The sequence below is a fragment of the Podarcis cretensis genome, assembly GCF_951804945.1.
Source record: "Podarcis cretensis genome assembly, chromosome: 2".
In the NCBI taxonomy this organism is placed as follows: Eukaryota; Metazoa; Chordata; class Lepidosauria; order Squamata; family Lacertidae; genus Podarcis; species Podarcis cretensis.
Window position 1 is genome coordinate 126,430,933 of NC_137171.1, and position 19,802 is coordinate 126,450,734.

The following is a 19,802-nucleotide window of genomic DNA, read 5'->3' on the forward strand; positions in this document are numbered from 1 at the left end:
ATTCCCTCAGGTGTTTGAGTCACAGGAGGATTCAAAAGATGTTTTTTCCCTCCCCCTGAAGTTTGTGGAAACACTGGAGAAGGCATTTGGCTCTCCTGAATAGCTAGTTTGAAATCAAATTCATAATGGAATCACCTCAGGAGACCATGCGGTGTGTGGAGGGTTTTCCCAAGGAAAATGGCACCCAAAGTAGTCCCCTTTGATGGCTGACACACAGACTGGATTGAAACAGACGTTTCTTGCTTTTATTGGGATGTTTGTGTGGTAAACCACCTTGGGGTGTTGAATGGTTACATTAAAAGGCCTTAAACAAGTCAATAACCCAAAAGTGGGGAAGTGTTAGAGGTATGACTGAAGGTCACCTTCTTTCAGGTGAAGTTGTGTGGAAATGGGCAGATCAACCCTTTTTCTTACACCCAGGATTGTCAAGTGTGGCGCTCCTTGAATGTTGGAATTTAAAAGAAATAAAATAGTTCAAGGACCACAGAGGGAAGCTGAAGAAAATCTTCACTGGTGCAACTCAGAGGAAATACTCTCAAGGCTGTGAAATCTGCTTCTGCCTTGATGTGGGTCAGGTGAGGATCCCAGTCAGAGGGTGTAGGGATCAGATGGGATTACCATGAGGAATTATAAAATATACATCAAGCCATCGTGTCCACGATGAAAGCATTGTGTTGACTGGGTTTGATATATTGACGACAATTTCTGATTAAATCCCATAAGATTCTACTTTCATGCCCCTTTCGTGCACTTTTGACTCTACTGCCCATTTCTCTCTCCTCACATGTCACGTACACAGCAGTACACAGCAGTTGCTTCGCCAGGCAGGCATCCTGGGCCATAAAGATAGTGGGCAAGTTACTTTGATGTAGTTTTCTTATACAGTGGTGCCTCGCAAGACAAAATTAATCCATTCCGTGAGGCTCTTCGTATAGCGGTTTTTCGTCTTGCGAAGCAAGCCCATTGACAGCTTAGCGGATTAGCGCTATTAGCGGTTTAGCGGCTTTTAGCGGATCAGCTGATAAGCGGCTTAGCGGCTTGGGAAAAGGGGGGAAAGGGGGAAAATACCCACAGGAACTCGCAGGACATTTCGTCTTGCGAAGGAAGCCCATAGGGAAATTCGTTTTGCGAAGCGCCTCCAAAACGGAAAACCCTTTCGTCTAGCGGGTTTTCCGTCTTGCGAGGCGTTCGTCTTACAGGGCACCACTGTATATTTATCTTAAGATGTTAATCTTGGAGCCAGGAAACAGATCTCACATGAAGGTGGTAGTGATCTGGTCTTTCTGGCCATCCTTCTTATCATGTTTATTTCTCAGCTCTGGGGTTGCCAGGTGCACCCCTTTGTAGTTCTCAAGTTATTTACCCCAAAATATATGCATGCTAATTAGTGTTGTAGTGTAACTTTTTCTCCACATGGGGTTTGATGAAATGCTCAGAGGAAATATGATTGGTTCTTACGAGCACTGTGTAAAAGATTCTTTTGCTAATAAAATGGCCTGGTGAGGGGTGTGGTTTACGCACTTTTCTCTGAGAGCCTCATGTCTTGTTTTTTAATCAGGGTCCAGTCCTTCCTTTGGCCACAGAACGCAACAAGAGGGCTGATCCTTAAGATCACAAAAGAGCAGGATTATTTACAGAGAAATTAACAAACTACTCTCCCTGAGGAGATAAAGTCAGCAGGGTGAGGGTGGAGAGCAGGGACTCTCTCCGAAAATGGGACTCATCCTCCGTGTCTGTGGGAAGAAGCTTTCAATAAATATATTTGGCCATTTAGCATTTTATGGAATTGTAGAATTGGAGGGGACCCCAAGGTCATCTAGCCCAACCTCCTGCAATGAGGAATTTCAAGGATCAGGGTCCCCATCAGGGCTTGAAGGACCAGTCCTGGCAGTCTGACCAGATTCATGGTCGTTTTCAGGGACAGCTCAGGCTCCTCCAGGGAGATTCAAGGCACAGATTCTCTAGCCGAGAGGTGCAAAGAAGGAATCAGGTTGCCATAACTTGCCATCAACAAGCGGAAAGGGAAACACAAGAAGAAGCTTCCCCCAAATGACAAGCAAGCAACAGAGGTGGGGGAGGGGTGGACACTGTGATTCTTGATCTGTGACTCCTTCCATCCACCTTCCAATGAGGTTTCCACCCTCTGAGCAAGGACAGAGGGCAACTGGTAGGAAGAACAGAGCTTCTCCACATCCCAGGATCCTGATGGAGCAGCGAAGTCTAACTGATGAGCCCTGCAGGCAGAGGAGAGAGAGACAAGACCATCACTGTGGGGTGAGGAATGGGGAGAAAGGGATCAAGAATCCCTGGCAAGATTTGGGGGGACACTCCATAGAGCGGCCATCAGATATTGTGAACTACAATTCCCGTCGCCACCAGTTATGGGCCAGGCATGGGGGGCACTGAGGGAAGGAGGCAGCGGGAGGGAGGCTGACCCTTCGCTCAGCACGGAGAGAGAGCCTTTGACTTACTGCTGGGACCAGGAAGTCAGACTCTTAAGAGATCCTGCAGGTGATTCTAGCCCTGGAGCCGTTTATGTAATAAAATTATACTCTACTGTACTCACTTTGACGTGCTTTTGAACTGCTAGGTTGGCAGGAGCAGGGACCAAGCAACAGGAGCTCACCCCGTCGCGGGGATTCGAACCACAGACCTTCTGATCAGCGAGCACTAGGCTCTGCGCACGCCACCCTCACCTTTCTTGTTCTTCAGGTAAAGGGCGAGTCCAGTGGCCCCAAAGACCAGCCCCAGCACAATCCCCACAATCCCCGTCCACATCTTGCTCCTGGCAGAGTCCGACTGTGGCTCTGAAGAAAGAAAAAGCCGTGAGTGAGGCAAGGCAGGCCTGGGATCAGCCCCCTGAGGGGGGAGCAGCCCATCTAGCCCCCCAGCAATGCCCCCCCACTCCCAGTAGGAAGGCGTCCTACCCCATTTCACCGTGACGGGGCCTTCGAAGCTGGCGTGCTCCACCTGGCAGGTGTAGACGTCTCCACGTTCTGGCTTTGTCTCCAGCATCACCTCAATCTGGAAGGTCCAGTCCCCGTTCCGGATGAGGTCCGTGGTCCACACTTTGGGCTCCTCCTTCCCATTCCTGAACCACTTGATCTCGATCCCCGCGGGGAAGAAGCGGTTGACGGTGCAAATCAGCAGAGTGTTGTGTGGTGAAGATTCAACGTTGTCTGTGGGGGTGATCTTCACCTTGGGCTGGACTGTGGGAGGGAGGCAAGGGAGATGTGGAAGGAAGGTCAGAGATTTAGGCAGGGAGGGACCTAGAGGCTTCAAGAGAGGGAGGAGAGGTTAAGGAGGGACCCTCTCCCACCATCCCAGTGGACAGTCCAGAACTATAGTTAAGGGGAGGGGCTAGCCAGGGTCTCAGTCCTGTGTCAAGCCTCTAGAGGGGCACCATTCAGGCTCCCAGCTTTCTGGGGCTTTCTTCGACCTTTTGTTTCCTCCAGTAAAAGGTAAAAAGGTAAAAGTAAAGGACCCCTGGATGGTTAAGTCCAGTTAAAGGTGACTATGGGGTTGTGGCACTCATCTCACTTTCAGGCCGAGGGAGCCAGCGCTTGTCCACAAACAGTTTTCCCGGTTATGTGGGCAGCATGACTAAACCACTGCTGGTGCATGGAGGACCATGATGAGTGCCAGAGGGCATGGAAACACCGTTAACCTTCCCGCCACAGCGGTTCCTATTTATCTACTTGCACTGGCATGCTTTCGAACTGCTGGGTTGGCAGGAGCTGGGACAGAGCAATGGGAGTTCACCCAGTCGCAGGGATTCAAACCGCCGACCATCTGATCAGCAAGCCCTAGAGGCTCAGTGGTTTAGACCACAGCACCACCCACGACCCCTGCTTCTTCCAGTACACTGGTATTAGTTCACCTATCTTCCCAAGTGATGTGTAAAAAATTTCGGAGACACAATTGATGGAATCTTTCGAGGAGTTGGAGGTGGCGTTTATAAGTGGTCCATGTTTCACAAGCATACAGTAAAGTTGGTAGCACAATAGCTTTGTAAACAAGCATTTTGGTTTCCTTGTGAATGTCCCAGTCGTCAAACACTCTGCACTTCAATTGGGAGAAAGCCGCACTCGCAGATCTCAGGCGATGCTGGATTTTGGCATCAATGTTGGCCCTTATAGAAAGATAACTTCCTAGGTAGGAGAAGTGATCGACATTTTCCAATGTTACACCATTGAGTTGGATTTGTGGTGCTGCAGAGGGGTTATTTTCTACTTGTTGGTGCAGCACTTTGGTTTTTTGATTGTTGAGCGATAGGCCAAGCTTTTCGTAAACTTCTGGGAAGAGCTTTCTATCTGTTCGATATATGATTTCTACTCCGGTGGGGAGATTCCCTTCGACAAAGTGTAGGATCATGGCAATGAAAGTAATGAATAGAGTTGGGGCAATAACACCTGTTTAACACCTGACCCCACTGTGAATGGTTCACTTTGAGAGCCATTGTTATCAATGGTTGTTGCTGTCTTATTATCATGGAGGAGCCAAATGATGTTCACACATTTATCTGGGCAGCCAATTTTCAGGACAGTCCACAGGGCATTATGATTTACAGTGTCAAAGGCCTTAGTCAGGACAATAAACACCATATACAGGGGTTGGTTTTGCTCTCTGCATTTTTCTTGAAGCTGTCGAGCAGTGAAAATCATGTCCACTGTCCCCCAAGAAGGCCAAAAACCATTTTGGGATTCAGGAAGGGTCACCTCGGATATTGTTAAGAGACGGTGTGCTAAGATGATGATGATGATGATGATGATGATGATGATGAAGATTATTACAGTCATAATATTTATTTTTTCGGCCCACGGACAGTCAATCAATACTACGTGCCCAGCCCCCAACTTCCCACTCCCACCAGTGGATCTCTGACCCCCCCATCTACCCAGAGTCAGCCCAGTTTCCCCAGTGTCAGACTGGGCATTCCACAAACTGGGAACTCCTACTCCCTGGGGGTCCTGGGATGCCCCTCCCCTTCCTAATGAGGCATCTAATCATAAGCCTGAATTTTTATTAAAGCTTATATGTTTAATCAGGGCTTGTATTTTAAAAATGAGCTTAAAGATCTTCAAATGTTTTATGCCAGGCAGAAGACCAGCTGCCTAGAAAAACCTTGGCAAGATGTTTTTCTCCTAGACAAGGGGCCCCCCTGATTTATAGCAGAAAACAATTCTCAAAGTCGTAAAAAGAGAATTACAGGCTGACAGCCAAGGTTACACTGACCCTACAAATTAAGGGTGGATAAATAGTAAAATGAGCCATATCTTCTTCCTAAGGTTAAAAAGGTCAAGAGCAGTGAAAAAGCAACTGGTCTGGCTGGCAGAAACAGAGCATTTTTGGGAAGTCTTTTCTAAAGCTGTTTCTTTCTTAAACTAAGATCCTTTTAAGATTTCTTTTCCTTTTAAAAGGTTATTTATGTATTAAATATATTAGTTTAAATATAATTATGCAAAGGATTTAAGAAATGCTAGATTCTTATTTCATATAGTTGTAAGAGTTGTAACTATCCTGAAATTAAGTCAGCCACCAGCCAACCTCCTGCTAGACAGAAGACGCCATCGAGCACTCCTGATATATGGTTGTCAGGCCTTTTGTTTAGAAACCTTCAAATGAAGGAGATCTCTCAATGTTGATGTGAACTCAAAATCCTTGACATATGTTTAAGATAAAAATTCAAGATTAATCATCTGTTTTGGAAGGCAATAGGGCAAGGAGGGCAAGAGGTGAGCTGGTAATTAAGATTCCTTGTTGAGACACATGTAAGATATATTACTACTTATTTGTCATTTATAGATAGAAGAATATATAGCTTTTTGATTTCCATAAAAGGACAGAAGGAAATGGGTGTATCTTTTGTGATTGATTCTAGCAAATAGCCAATAGGAATTTCAACCAGGCTGATTGGACAGAGGCAGCCACAGGAGGAGCAAGGGGGCTGGATTAAGGAAATATAAGTGCTGGCCAGAATGGCAAGAGGCCAGGCCAGAGCTTGGTAACCATATACCACTGTGCCTCATATTTATTTGTCTGACAAATAAATTATTATTTTAATTTCTCTATTGCTGCGTTGAATATTTCATTCCAGCTAAGCGTTAACCACAAGCAGGGTGCTACACTAGGACACTTTCCATCTTTCTGCCTCATTTCTGAGTCCTGGGAATCTCAGGAGTTTGTCCTTCCTATTTTCCTAGCAAACAGGATGCTATTCAGAATTCACTGCACAGTATTCTTCACTTACAGTAGTAATAATAATAATAATAATAATAATAATAATAATTTTTATTTATACCCCGCCCTCCCCAGCCAGGGCCGGGCTCAGAGTGGCTTACAAGCAATAATAAAAACAAGTTGAATGATTACAACTTAAAAACAAAAATAAAATACAACATTAAAATAATGGAACATTAAAATATTAAAATGTAGCCTCATCGCAGGAGGAGAAGGAAAAGAAAGAAAGAAAAAGAGAGAGAGAGAGAGAGGGGGGGGGGGAGGGAGGGAGGGAGGGAGGGAATCAAACTGGTTGCAAGCCAAAGGCCAGGTGGAACAACTCTGTCTTACAGGCCCTGCGGAAAGAAATCAGATCCTTCAGGGCCCTGGTCTCATGAGGCAGAGCGTTCCACCAGGCCGGAGCCAGAGTTGAAAAGGCCCTGGCTCTGGTTGAAGCCAATCTAACTTCCTTAGGGCCCGGGACCACTAGGGTGTTGCTATTTATGGACCTTGAGGCTCTTCGTGGGGCATACCAGGAGAGGTGGTCCCATAGGTACGAGGGTCCTAGGCCGTGAAGGGCTTTAAAGGTCAAAAGCAGCACTTTAAATCTGACCCTGTACTCTACCGGGAGCCAGTGCAGTTTGAAAAGCACTGGGTGAATATGCTCCCATGGCAGAGACCCTGCGAAGAGCCTCGCTGCAGCATTCTGCACCCGCTGGAGTTTATGGGACAGCTTCAAGGGCAGCCCCGCGTAGAGCGAATTACAGTAGTCAAGCCTGGAGATGACCGTCGCATGGATCACTGTGGCCAGGTAGGGGCGGGAAAGGTAAGGGACCAACTGCTTGATGCGGCGAAGGTGGAAAAATGTCACCTATTTTTGGGCCCTTCACTCCTTACTGAAAAACAGCACATCAATTTGTGTATGCTATACAGCAGATGTTATGCAAATCCACACACACACAACCCGCCCAGCACCAAGTGATTATAGTAATTTTCTTTTCAATATACTTTTGATGTAGAGATGATACCTGGAGAACGGGGGGGGGGGGGGGCGCGGGGGGGGGAGCCTGATAGTTGAAAAGAGTAATGAGTAGGTGGGAGGGAAATGGACTGTGTTTATAATTATTATTATTATTTAACCCTGTATGTATTTGATTTTGAGATTGTGGGGTTAATTTCTAACCCTAAATTAGGGTTGCCATATTCCCCCATTCATACCAAGTTGCGCTTTCGGGTGGGGCTGTTGAGCTTTGGGGGAAACATATCCTGCTTTAGGCTTTTTTGGATTTTAAAAGCAATTGCCCAACTTGCCATATGTCTGACTTTTTTCCATTTGGCAACCCCCTCAAACATTCCCAATTCTCCCGGTGTATGTAGGAAAACCGGGACGCATGGCAGCTCTGCCTGAATCCATGTCAGGTGTGCAAGAAACTTGCTAAGGTGACTCAATTAATAACCTAGTAATGTCCAAATAACATCATTTTGTACTTAAAAAATGCTCAGGGTTTTGGTTTGAAATGCGCTCTCTCTCTCCTCCCCATGAAAGGCTGCCTATTCCCCCTTGCAGCCCCCCACTCTAATGTAGTCCAGTGTTGGACTTTGTCCTGGGTTCAAATCCCCCCTGGGCCTTGAGGCTCCCTGGGTGTCCCTCAGCCTGGCCTCCCTCACGCCCCCTCCCCGATTCTGGACTCACCACGCCGGGCCTGGGAGAATGGCTCATAGATCCCGTAGTAGTACCGGCAAATGTCCACGACGGCCATCCAGTTCCGCAGGAAGCCCTTGTCCTGGTTCCATCTCTTGACGTCGGACTCCATCATTTCAGCCACCGCCACGATCTTCCCTCGGTCGCTGTCGAAGCAGAAGAGCTCCTGCCGGTCGAAGAAGTGTCTATCGATGAGGTGGATCCGCTGTGTCCCGTTGAAGAAATGGCACTCGCCCTTCGCCTGGTACAGGAAATGTTCTGCGGGGGGAGGGAGGGGAAAGAATGAAAATGGGGGAGTTGAGAAGGGTCAACTGGGGGGGGGGGAGTGAGAGCTTCAGGGGGAGGGAGGCAGAGAGATGGTCTATCTGTCTCACGTTCTCTCTCTCGTGTCACATGATCCCATGGCTGGGGGTGGTGCGTGTGCGGCGGAGGCTGAGCAGGGAGACCCCCCCCCTTGTCCTCCTCTCAAAGGAAAGGGAGAGACTGGCAGGAAGGCCGTTGTGCAGGGGGAGCCACAAGCTCCAAGGCCCTGGACCCCATGGGCGTAGCCAGGATTTATGTTGGGGGGGCAGAACTGATCTATCTGATTTATTTATTTACTTTATTGGGGAGGCAGTTGGAAAGCGTAATGCTGGTGGTCAACAAAAGAGGTTTAAAGACTTTCTCAAGGCAAATCTTTAAAAATGTAGCATAAACACCGACAACTGGGAAACACTGGCCTGCGAGCGCTCCAGTTGGAGAACAGCCTTTACCAAAGGTGTCCTGGGCTTAGAAGATGCTCAAACTCAGGACGAAAGGGAGAAATGCGCTAAGAGGAAGGCACGCTTGGCAAATCTAAAGAAATGTAGCATAAGCATGGACAATTGGGAAACGCTGCCTTCCAGTTGGAGTACAGCCTTTACCAAAGGTGTCATGTGTGGAAATGTTCAGGAAGGAGGAGAGGATATATTGTTTATTAATATTCTTCCTAACTTGAGCTAGCAAGTTCTTTTACTTAGCAGAGTTTTACATTCCCCTTTTAAATACACAGAGGATAACAGGTTGCAGGCTTGTGTAAGCCTCTCACTATTAGGTTCCTGGTAAGTTCCCTTATATCCCTCTTAAAAGAATAAACACACGACAATCTTATCTAAAGTCAATAAAAGAAGTTTACTCACATCATCAGTTCACAGTTGGATCCCTGAAGGCAGACAGTTACAAAGTATATGCATGTGGATCTATCCCATATGGGGATAATCCCAGTGTCCTCTGTTGGCTGTAAGCCAATAGAGCATTTCCAGCTAAAAAGTTGCTACAATGGCGGAGGAAGTCAGAGAGTGTGTGGCAGCATGCTTGTCCTTTTGTCACCTGGACAGGTAAGGTCAGGCCTACCTCTAGTCACGTGCAAAGGAAGTATGCCTCAGCCAGGAGGAAACAGGAAGGTTTTGACTGGCTGGACCAAGCATTCCCCCACACGTCCACTGTAGGAAAACAAGGAATGTTGTACTTTACTGCTACTTATGTATCGCATCCCACATCATGGACTTTGAAGACACTCGAACTCAGGATGCAAGGGAGAAACTTGCTAAGAGGAAGGCATGCTTGGCAAACCCTCACCGGGATCAACTCCCGCCTGGAAACCCATGTCCCCACTGTGGAAGGACGTGGGGATCCACAATTGGCCTCTACAGTCACTTATAGACTCCCTGCTAAGACCGTGTTCAGGGAAGACCATCTAAGAGGGATCACCAAGGAAGCCCCACTGATGGGGGTCCCGCTAAGCCGAGTTTCATCTTCCTTCTCCCCCCATTGCAGAATCTTTGCTCACCTGGAGGCGCCTCCACGCCCAGCCCCTCCGAAGCGGAGACCACCAGCATCCCCAGCAGGAGCCCCCAAAAGGCCAAAGGCGCAGCACCGGAGCCTCCCATCCTTCTACCCTGAAGACTCTGAAATGGCACTTCCTCCACTCAGCCCCTGGAAAAACTCCAGCCCAAGCCCAAGCCCCACCCACTCCACCTCTCCGCCCCGCGAGTGGCCAATCTGCCTCCAAGCCGAAGCAGTGTATTTGGTCGCCAGGCAGGAAACTCTTGGAAATAGCATTATGCTCTGGATAGATCTGGAAGTTCCTCTTTGCCTTTTCTGCTTCTGAGGTCTCCATTGTTGTTGCGTCGCGTGTGAATAAACATCTTCCCAGAAGCCCCCTGGTAAACCGGGGGGGGGGGGGCTATAAAGCTTTACAAGAATCTGTCAGTTCCTTTTGTTACTGGAAAACCGAGGGCTCCCTTGGACAAAATCAAGACACCAACCAGAGCAACTTTGAAGCAAATCAGCAACCTGTAGGCCTGGTCTTTATTGACAAGACTGTCGCGACAGGACTCCCACCGCCCACGAGGTGAAGCAAGATGGAAGCCCAGAACAAAAGAAGACCCCAACTTTTATTAGCTCCTAATCCCCTAAGTTACACCCCTAGAAATACATCATATTTACATCATGACTACATTAAAAATAGGAGGGGTCCAGGAGGGGCTGCGCAGGTAATCTGAGTACCCTTGTCGCCGGAAATCACCCCCCCCCTCCATTAACACGTGTATTGCACAAGCATCACACTCACACACGCACGCATCTCCTCTCCTTGACCCTAGAGATGTCTCTTTAGAGGGCCATCTCTTAAAAGCCTTCCGTAAATAAGGAAGCGCTAGCCTGACAGCTTTCCGCTATAGTGCTCCACACCGCCCTATCTTTATTATGAGTAGACCGGCCGCCTGAACTCTAGGTCAAACGGCGGCCGCCTTAGCCAATCAACATTGTTGAACAGTGTCCCTTGCGGCGGCCACGCTGGTACTGCGGGCGGGAAGCGTCTTTTCCCTCACCCTTTAACAGCTCTCAATACAATGCTTCCGAGTTCAATTGACCGTGACTGATCTAATCAAAATGTAGCAAGCTGCTTCCGAAAGGCGAAAGTACTTTGAACTTCAAGGACAATATTCTTCATAAATTCACAAAAAATCAACCGTACCTCAGATTTTCATCGGACCACTTTTATTTTACTACATATTACAAGGACTATCTAAGGGGGGTGACCTGATGCAGGGCAGCCATAATCCTTCGACCGAGCGGTCACGTAGTCAGCGGCCCTTCCCAGTTGACGTGACTACCTTGATAGCCATCGTGATGGACTCAGACAGAAGGCTATCAAAGACACAATAAACTGCACCCTTTAGTGTATTCCATGCGGACTCTCACAAAGGACTCTGGCCGGATTCCCCTCAGGGGGCAGGAAACTTCGCCCTTCTCTTTTGTTCTTATAAATGACTCATGTGGGGAGAGGAGAGGAGGCACCGACCAAGTGTCAGGACACTCGGATTACCTGCGTAGCCCCTCCTCGACTCCTCCTAATTTTAATGTAATCATGATGTAAATATGATGTAATTCTGAGGGTGTAGCTTAGGGGATTAGCAACTAATAAAAGTTAGGGTCTTCCTTTGTTCGGGGCTTCCATCTTGCTTCACCTCGTGGGCGGTGGGAGTCCTGTCGCGACAGTCTTTTCCTTAAAATAAAGACCGAGCCTACTGGCTGCTGTTTTGCTCTGAATTGCTCTGGTTGGTGTCTTCATTTGTCCAAGAGAACCCTTGGATTTTCCGGTAACACCCTGACACCTGGCCGGAGCCCCTTCTTTTCCCCCCACATGAGTCATCTTCAGGAAACAAAGGGTAAGGCGCAGTTTCCTGCCCCCTGGGGGAATCCGGTCATGGTCCTTTTGTCAGAGTCCATGCAGAATACACTAACGTATGCATCTTGTTGTGTCCTTGATAGTCTTTCGTCTAAGCCCATCAAGATGACTATCAAGGTTGTCATGCCAACTGGGGAGGGTCGCAGAGTACGTGACTGCTCGGTCAAGGGATTATGGCTGACTAGTATCAGGCCACCCCCCTTTGATAGTCCTTGTAATCTGAAGCAAAATAAAAGTGGTCCGGTGAAAATCCGACGTACGGCTGATTTATGGTGAATTTATGAAGAATACTGTCCTTGAAGTTCAAAGCACTCTCGCCTTCCGGAAGCGGCTTGCAACATTTTGATTAAATCAGTCATGGTCAATTGAACTCAGAAACTTTGTATTGAGAGCTGTCAAAGACAGAGAAACGAGTGCCTGCTGCCTACAGTACCTGCGTGGCCGCCGCAAGGGGCGCTGTTCGGTAACGCTGATTGGCTGAAGCGGCAGCCGATTGACCCGGAGTTCAGGCGGCTGGTCTACCCATAATAAAGATAGGGCGAGGTGGAGTGTTACGGGAAAATACATGAAAATAAAGGGGTTCTGTGAGGAGCTGTCAAGCTAGCGCTTCCTTATTTACGGAAGGCTTTTTTTAGGGGATGCCCCTCTAGAAGGGACATCTCCAGGCTCGGGAAGGTTTGTGTGTGTGTGTGGTGCTTGTGCATTACGATGTAATGAAGGGGGGGGTCTCCTGCTACACTTTTCATAGATATAAGTATTTTTTATTAAGTTTCACAAATAAAATTTCCATCAAAACATTCACTCTGTAGCAGTAACCCCCCACCCCAATCATTCTGTTTGTACAAACTTCACACACACTCACACTCACACACTACATACGCCACACTTCTGTTATAAATTCATAAGAAAATCAACCATACATTGGATTTGCACTGTTCCATTTTATTTTACTCCATGAAGGAAGGACTACAAAATGGGGAAGGTTTGATACAGGGCAGCCATAATCCCTTCACCATACCAGCACATCTACAGGAGCCCTGCCCAGTTGCTCCTAGACAGAAGACAATCAAGATCACAAAGAACTTGCATATGGGAGTGGATTCAGCATGGACTGAAACAAAGGACTCTGATCAGATCTTCCCTCAGGTGGCAGGAAACTGCAAACTCCCCTTTGTCTCCTGGAAGTTCCTGGAAGTGACTCATGGGGAGGGGGGAAAGGAGGAACCAGCCAGGTGACAAGACACTCAAGTTACCACCAACTCCTCCCTCAACCCCTCCTTTCTGTAATGTATGCATGATGTTTCTGGGGGTGGGCTAGACCTAGAGGAGGGGAATTTCAAAACTTTTTATAAGGTCTGGCACACCATTATTCTGGGTCTTTCCTCTCTCCTGCACATGAGGGGAATACCCTGTTGCAACAGTTCAATAAAGGCCAAGCCTACAGGCTGCTGTTTTGCTCCAGGTTATCCTGGTTGGTGTCTTTGTTTTGTCCAAAGGAGCCCTCGGACTTTTCCTGTAACAACTCTTGCACATAGAAAAGAGTAAGGAGGTTTTGTGTGTGTCATCACAGGATCATAAAGGCCATGTCCCCCCAGCGGAAACCAGAGAGCCCCCCTTTCTTCGATTTCAAGGGGGAATAACTGTCTGCTGAGGGAGGGGGCTCCCCCCTCACCCTCCAGCCTGCATGCTGAGGAGACCTGGCAACCCCCCAACAAGGAGACCCCTCCCCCAAATGAAAGCCCCCTCCAGCCCCCAGCTCCCCTTTGCAAGAAACAGTCTTAGCGCTGGTGTCTGAGGAGCCCCATGAAGAAACACACAGGGGGGAGACAGAGAGGAGCCCCCACAGCCCAATCCCTGGAGGAGACTCCTCCCCTCTTGGGCAGATCTAGCACGCCCCCCCCCCAAAAAAAAACCCTATTAGCTGCCCTTTACCTGCTGCTGTTCTAGCTCTGCCTGAGAATGGTTTACCTGGAGACAGGCTGCTCATTGCCAGGGTGCTTTTTCATTGGCCGAGCTGGCAGGGACTTTTCTGGTCCGCCAAAGACCCCCACTGGCTGCCCTCTCCCCCAGCCACTTGGAGGACGAGCATCCAGGATAAGGTTACCAGATTTTTTTTCAGTGAATCTTGGGTCATGGTTCAACTTCAGTGGATTTTGTATGAGGACTGATTTGTAAATCCATGGACCGTCCTCAGGAAACAGGGACGTCTGGTAACCTTACCATTTGCCCCTCACTTCCCTCTATAGCACATGCAGAATAGGCCCACTATTGGCCTCATCCTCTCAATCCGCTGGAGCCTGTCTTCGTATGCAGGTACAGGTAGGTAGCCGTGTTGGTCTGCCATAGTCAAAACAAAATAAAAGAAAAAAAAATTCCTTCCAAAGACCAACTAAGTTAGTTCTAGGTATGAGCTTTCGTGTGCATGCACACTTCTTCAGACACACAGAAGAAGTGTATCTGAAGAAGTGTGCATGCACACGAAAGCTCATACCTAGAACTAACTTAGTTGGTCTTGAAGGTGCTACTGGAAGGAATTTTTTTTTCTTTTATTTCGTATGCAGGGGAAGCCCCTGACTCACTGAGGGCTTGAGACCCATTGACTACCATCACCTGGTTTAGCCGGACAGTCAAAGCCATTCCTGCGGTGTGGCTGCTGTCACATGCTGACAGCTTGTGGGATCCACAGGTGAGAGCTGAGTGCAGGGTGGGGATCAAAGGTGGACAAACCACCCCAGAAGGAGCAGGATGTGTCCCCCACTAGATGTAATTCCCCTCCTCTAACATCCCATGCACCCCAAATGGGTCCAAGGAAGGTTTGCTTAGATCTCCTTCTTGAGGTGAGGTGTTGATTATCTTCATAGCCCACCCAGCTGCAAGATTGTACAAGCAATGAGAGGCAAGGGCCCAAGACACAAGTGGTTGCACAGACCCAGCCCAGAACCTTCTCCATGTCTTCAGGCTTCAGTAACAGAAACCACAACAGTCCTGCAGAGTGGTTCGCTGTTATACCACTATTGTAAGCTGGAGGTCTGTGCTGCGAGACAGTAACATCCAGCATCCTTGCAATATAGTCCACTGGCAATATTGCAAGTCGGTGGTGAGGCTGGTTTGGATTTGCAGTCAAAAATCATCCATACATCTCAGATTGCAACAAAGATAAATTCACTTAAATTGCCTCCTCAGTGCCTCCTCCCAGGCCAAATCAAGCACTCAGCTGTATGCAGGAGCCTCATTATCCATTGACTTGTTTGCAGATTCTTGCACCGTTAAATGTTCAAAAACTAAACACCTGAAGTAAGACCCTAGTTAGAACAATAATTCTTTTATTTGATGCTAACTGTTGTGTTTCACTCCTACTCAGCCACCAGCTCAGTTAATGCAGCTGGTAGCCTCTGGAGGTGGCTAAAAGATGAGTAACAACATATAGGGGCATGATGCCACATTTTATGCTGCTCTCGGATTGGGCCTGGGCTCGGCCACGTTTCCTTGCCCTCCTGGTGCTCTCTCCTACCTCTCCTCCTCAGCGGCAGTGGCAGCAGCAGCGGAGCAGCAAGGTTGGGGTTCCCCTCTTTTTTCTCCTTCCTCTTTCTCTTCCTTCTTCTCCTTCTCCCTGTGTCAGCTCTAGGGTTTTCCTGGCCCTGGAGCACTGCTGGGCAGTTGGCCGGGTGGCCAGGCGCTCTCGCTCCCGGCTTGATTTGGGTCACGGGGGGGGGGTCAGCAGTTCCCCCAGTTGACGCACCTGGTGTCCCCAGTTTCCCCTCAGCAGTGGTAGCAGCAGCAGTGGCAGCAGCAGTCTGCTTCAACGGCACAAGACACATATGGGGACCTCCGGCAAGGCAGTCTCAGCAGCCCAAAGCGCAGTTGGCTCTGGCTGGCTTCCAGAGCTGCTCGCTGCTGTAGTGCCCTCCATTTTGCCTCTCCGGAAGTCCCCATATGATGTGTCTTGTGCCGTTGAACCAATCATGCAACATTCATTCCCTACTAATAAATCTACAACACTTAAAATATAAATCCGGGAACATTAAATGAAATGCAGGGACATTCCAGGGATGGATTTTGTCCAGGGACAGATTCGTAAGTCCGGGGACTGTCCCCGGAAAATGGGGATGTCTGGTAACCTTAATCCAGGAGGAAGGGGCAAGGGAAACTTTGGCTTGAATCGCCCCTTTTGGTGGTCGCCCTTGCCTGTCTTGGCCCAGGAAGAGCTGCAGAGATGGAGCCCAGAGGAGGAAGAGGAGGAGGAGGAAGAGCCCTTTGCTGCCTCTGGGCGACCCTCCTCCTCGCCCCGCCAAGGGGGGCCGGAGCCCTGAAAGGTCAGGGGGCGCAGGAGGGAGGGGGAAATGCCTGGGGAGGGGTCCCAAAAGGTGGGTTAGAGGGTACTGGGGGAGAAAGATTGCACCCCTGGGCGTTGCTTGTGGGCAAAGGAGGAGGGGTCTCCTTCACTACAGGGAGGAGAAGCCCCCTCCCCACGACAGGTGCAGATACTATACAGAAGGATTGGGCGGGAGGAAGGAAATTGGACGCCCCCCCCCAAAAAAAAAAGAGTGCTGGGAGGGGAGGGGAAGGAGGATCTGAACCCTCAACTAAGCTGGTCCAGGGGTTTTAAAAATAAAAATAAGGGGGGGGGCTGCAAACAGCACCCACCCACCCCACACACTATCTTACTTCAAAGCTGACTCTTCACATCTGGCTAACAGTACCTCTGTAAGGAGGGTATGAGTTGGAGTCTAGCAGAAGGGGTCCCTGAGCAGTGATCCTTCCCTATGGCAACATTCCTCAAATCTGGGATAAGTCTGGCCTGGTGCAAGTGAACAGGGGCCTCCACAGCAGGAGGGCTGATCCAGAGGGAAAGGGTTAGGGAGAAAGTGGGGGATGGGTGGCCTGATCTTTGCAGGCTGTCTTCCTCCTCCGTCCTCCCTCTTGCCTATCAAAGGCTCCTTCTCCCCTTTCGCTGCCCAGGACACAGTCAGAGACCAGCAAGTGCTGCACTCGAAGGGGTTTGGCAAGAGCAACGCGATTCCTGCCCAGCAACCGATGACCAGCCAGCGTCGGGACCTGTGATTGGCTCCCATCAAGCCTCCCCTCCAAGAAAGTCCCCAGGAGGACAACACTGAATGTGAAAAGGCCCATTTGTCTTGAAATAGGATCGTTTGAAGAAGGAGAGTCTGCCAAGGGCACTTGGTCCCAAGAGTCTAAGATCATCAAAGGGCCTCCTCAGGATGAGCAGAGGAGCCTCTCCCAAATTTCATCCCTGGTATCTGGGATGAGGCCTGCTCCTGGAAGGATTAAGCAGGGGGCTCTGAAGCCCCTTTCCTCCTCAAAGACTCATGGAGTTGTAGAGTTGGAGGGACCTCAGGGGTCATCTAGTCCAACCCCTACAATCCCTCTCTTCTGCGGACCAACCCTGCCTGCGGTTGGTGATGCCTGGGTCTTTTTCCCTTCTCGTCTGCAGATTTTGTAGGATGAGCCTGTCTTAGGATGAGCTTGATGGTCCTCCTTCCTCCTCTGCCATCACATTGTGAACCGCCCTGAAATCTACAGTTAAAGTATACAAATTTTAAAAATAAATGAATACATGTAAATATGGGCCCCTGGGAGTGTTTTCCTCTCCTTTCTCTCCTTCAGCACACTTTGGAACTCCCTGCCTAATGAAACCAAGAGGCGCCTTCTTCATTTTTCTCTTTTTGGCACCAGATGAAAACATTCTTGCTCAGACAAGTCGACCCAGATGTTGAGGAAGCTGAGGTGGTTTTAATGTGTTTTTGCGTTTGTGCTTTAAAGCACGGTTGCGATTTTTCTCTTGGTTTATCTTTTTGTAAAGCACTTTGAGGTGTTGCTTTTTTTCACAATGAACTGATGTATAAATTTTATGAAGTGAAATAAACAAACTCCCCAGAGTGTTTCCCCCTCACCAGCCTCCTGGGATTCTTGGCAGGCTGAGGGGGTTCATTACCCGCCCTCCCCACTAGCAAAAAGTGGTTTAAAAATGGTGTCTGGTCTGCTGCTCTGCTGGCTGACACTGCCTCCCAGTCTCATCAAGGGGTGCAAAGGGGGCTAATGGAGGTTGTGTCATTCCCTCAGGAGGACTGGGGTGGATAAAGTCAGGACCCACCATGGGGGGCACAGGGTCTCCTTCCTCCTTGTTTCCCAGCCCCCAAATGCCAGGGTTTGGGGCCAAGGAGTGGGGCTGGGGGGTTTGTGGAGGTGCCATCACTGCAGGGGGGTCGTGAGGTGGGGCAGGTGGGGGTTTCATCTGGACATCCATTGTGTTTCCTTCCAAGTCCTGAGGGGATACTATAAATTCCCTCAGACCTTGGTCAACCTTGAGATTTCCTGTCAGTTTCCCCCAGAAACAACAAACAGGGCAGAGGAGTCTCCTAGGGAATCCTGGAGCATTTCTGTGTAGAAAAGGGCGGACATTTTTTCTCCTCAGAACAGGCAGGGACATTTGCGAGGAACCTGAGCAGAGACAAGTGAGTCTCCCTCCGCCTGAGGTGTTTCCCGCTCTTTTCTCCTGAGGGAGCCCAAACATGAGGAGAAAATGGCTTCCCTGTGGAGATTGGCATCCTTCCCTCCTCAGGGCCTGAAGGGTCAAGGAAGGGATGCCAAGGGGGGCAACGGACTCCATGTTTCCTTCTCCAAGGGGCCCAAAGTCAGATAAGTGGAGGAATAGAAAATTCCCCCAGGAGTTTGAGTCACAGGAGGATTAAAAAGATGTGTTTTTCCTCCCCCTGAAAAGTTCACGTTTGTGGAAATGCTGGAGAAGGCATTTGGTTCTCCTGAATAGCTAGATTGAAATCAAATTCATAGTAGAATCCCCTCAGGAGACCATGCGGTAGTGGAGGGTTTTCCCAGGGAAAAATGGCTCCCAAATGAGTCCCCTTTGATGGTTTCCACACAGACTGGATTTAAACAGACTTTTCTTGCTTTTATTGGGATGTTTGTGTGGTAAACCACCTTGGGGTGTTGAATGATTACATTAAAAGGCCTTAAACAAGTCAATAACCCAATGGTGGAGAAGAGCTAGAGGTATGACTGAAGGTCACCTTCTTTCAGGTAAAGGTGTGTGGAAATGGGCAGATCAGCCCTTTTTCTTACACCCAGGATTGTCAAGTGTGGCGCTACTTGAATGTTGAAATAAAATAGTTCAAGGACCACAGAGGGAAGCTGAAGAAAATCTTCACTGGTGCGACTCAGAGGAAATACTCTCAAGGCTGTGAAATCTGCTTCTGCCTTGAAGTGGGTCAGGTGGGGATCCCAGTCAGAGGGCTGATCCTTAAGATCACAAAAGAGCAGGATATTTACAGAGAAATTAACAAACTACTCTCTCAGCAGGGTGAGGGTGGGGAGCAGGGACTCTCTCCGAAAACGGGACTCATCCTCCGTGTCACAGGGCTGTGGGGAGAAGCTTGCAATAAATACGTTTGGCCATTTAGCATTTTATGGAACCGTAGAGAAGGGACCCCAAGGTCATCTAGCCCAACCTCCTGCAATGAGGAACCTCAGGCATCCAGGAGAGACGGCCTCCCAACCTCTGCTTAAAAACCTCCAATGGAGGAGAGTCCACCACCTTCCAAGGGAGTCCTTTCCACTTCCAGACAGCTCTTACATTTGGATCAGGAGGAAGAGGATGGGTCTAAATTCCAACAAGGGAATGATATAATTTGATGCTGTTTTGTCCCAAAGACAGGTATTCACTGTTGAATGTAAGGAAAGGTTTATGAGGAGCCTTTTGGATCAGCCAGATGTCCTGTGGGGAGGAGGTTTATTTTGTGGATTGGTGTTACTCTTGAGTAATCTGCATTTCAGAGCTGCTTCTCTGGACAGTGGCTGAAGCAATGAAAATACTGACTCTCTCAGCAGACAGAGATACAAACTTTCTCAGTGGCAGAACAGCTGCTATGAGTGCAGAAGGCTCAATCCCTAACGTCTCCAGGAAGGGCTAGAAAGACTTTCCATCTGAAACCTCAAGGGAGTCACTGCCAGTCCGTGTGGGAATAATGGAGCAGATCTAGTGCAGACACTGCTGAGCTGGATGGACTCAGTCCAAGGCAGCTTCCGGTGACCCTTTTCCCCCAGGTGAAGGGAAGCTCATCCAGGGAGAGTTGGGGGGAGGAAGTGGGTGTGGGGAACCTTCTCCAGCCCAAGGGCCACCTTCTCTTCTGGGGAACC

The 19,802-nt window shown here is 48.9% G+C and overlaps 2 protein-coding genes and 1 long non-coding RNA gene across 3 annotated transcripts in view; 2 read left to right on the plus strand and 1 right to left on the minus strand.

Moving 5' to 3' along the window:
- Positions 1-223: 223 nt before the first annotated feature.
- On the minus strand, positions 224-9,852 carry LOC307208987 (H-2 class II histocompatibility antigen, E-S beta chain-like). The gene is made up of 6 exons (XM_079964054.1): positions 9,729-9,852; positions 7,913-8,179; positions 2,928-3,209; positions 2,697-2,807; positions 1,208-2,234; positions 224-876 (listed from the first exon to the last, which is right to left on the minus strand). Exons 1-5 carry the CDS (start codon positions 9,826-9,828, stop codon positions 2,221-2,223), a joined length of 774 nt encoding a protein of 257 aa, XP_079820180.1. The 5' UTR covers positions 9,829-9,852; the 3' UTR covers positions 224-876; positions 1,208-2,220.
- LOC307209246 lies at positions 3,217-4,348 on the plus strand. Its single transcript, XR_013835471.1, has 3 exons — positions 3,217-3,444; positions 3,640-3,899; positions 4,160-4,348. It is a non-coding gene; the product is annotated as an uncharacterized lncRNA (long non-coding RNA).
- Positions 9,853-15,783: 5,931 nt separating the features above from the next.
- The window catches only part of LOC307208976 (HLA class II histocompatibility antigen, DR alpha chain-like), a 29,664-nt gene continuing 25,645 nt past the window's right edge, over positions 15,784-19,802 (plus strand). The window contains exon 1 of the mRNA XM_079964042.1: positions 15,784-15,943. Within this exon, the coding sequence (XP_079820168.1) occupies positions 15,844-15,943 (100 nt within the window). The 5' untranslated portion in view covers positions 15,784-15,843. The remainder of the gene's footprint in view (positions 15,944-19,802) is intronic.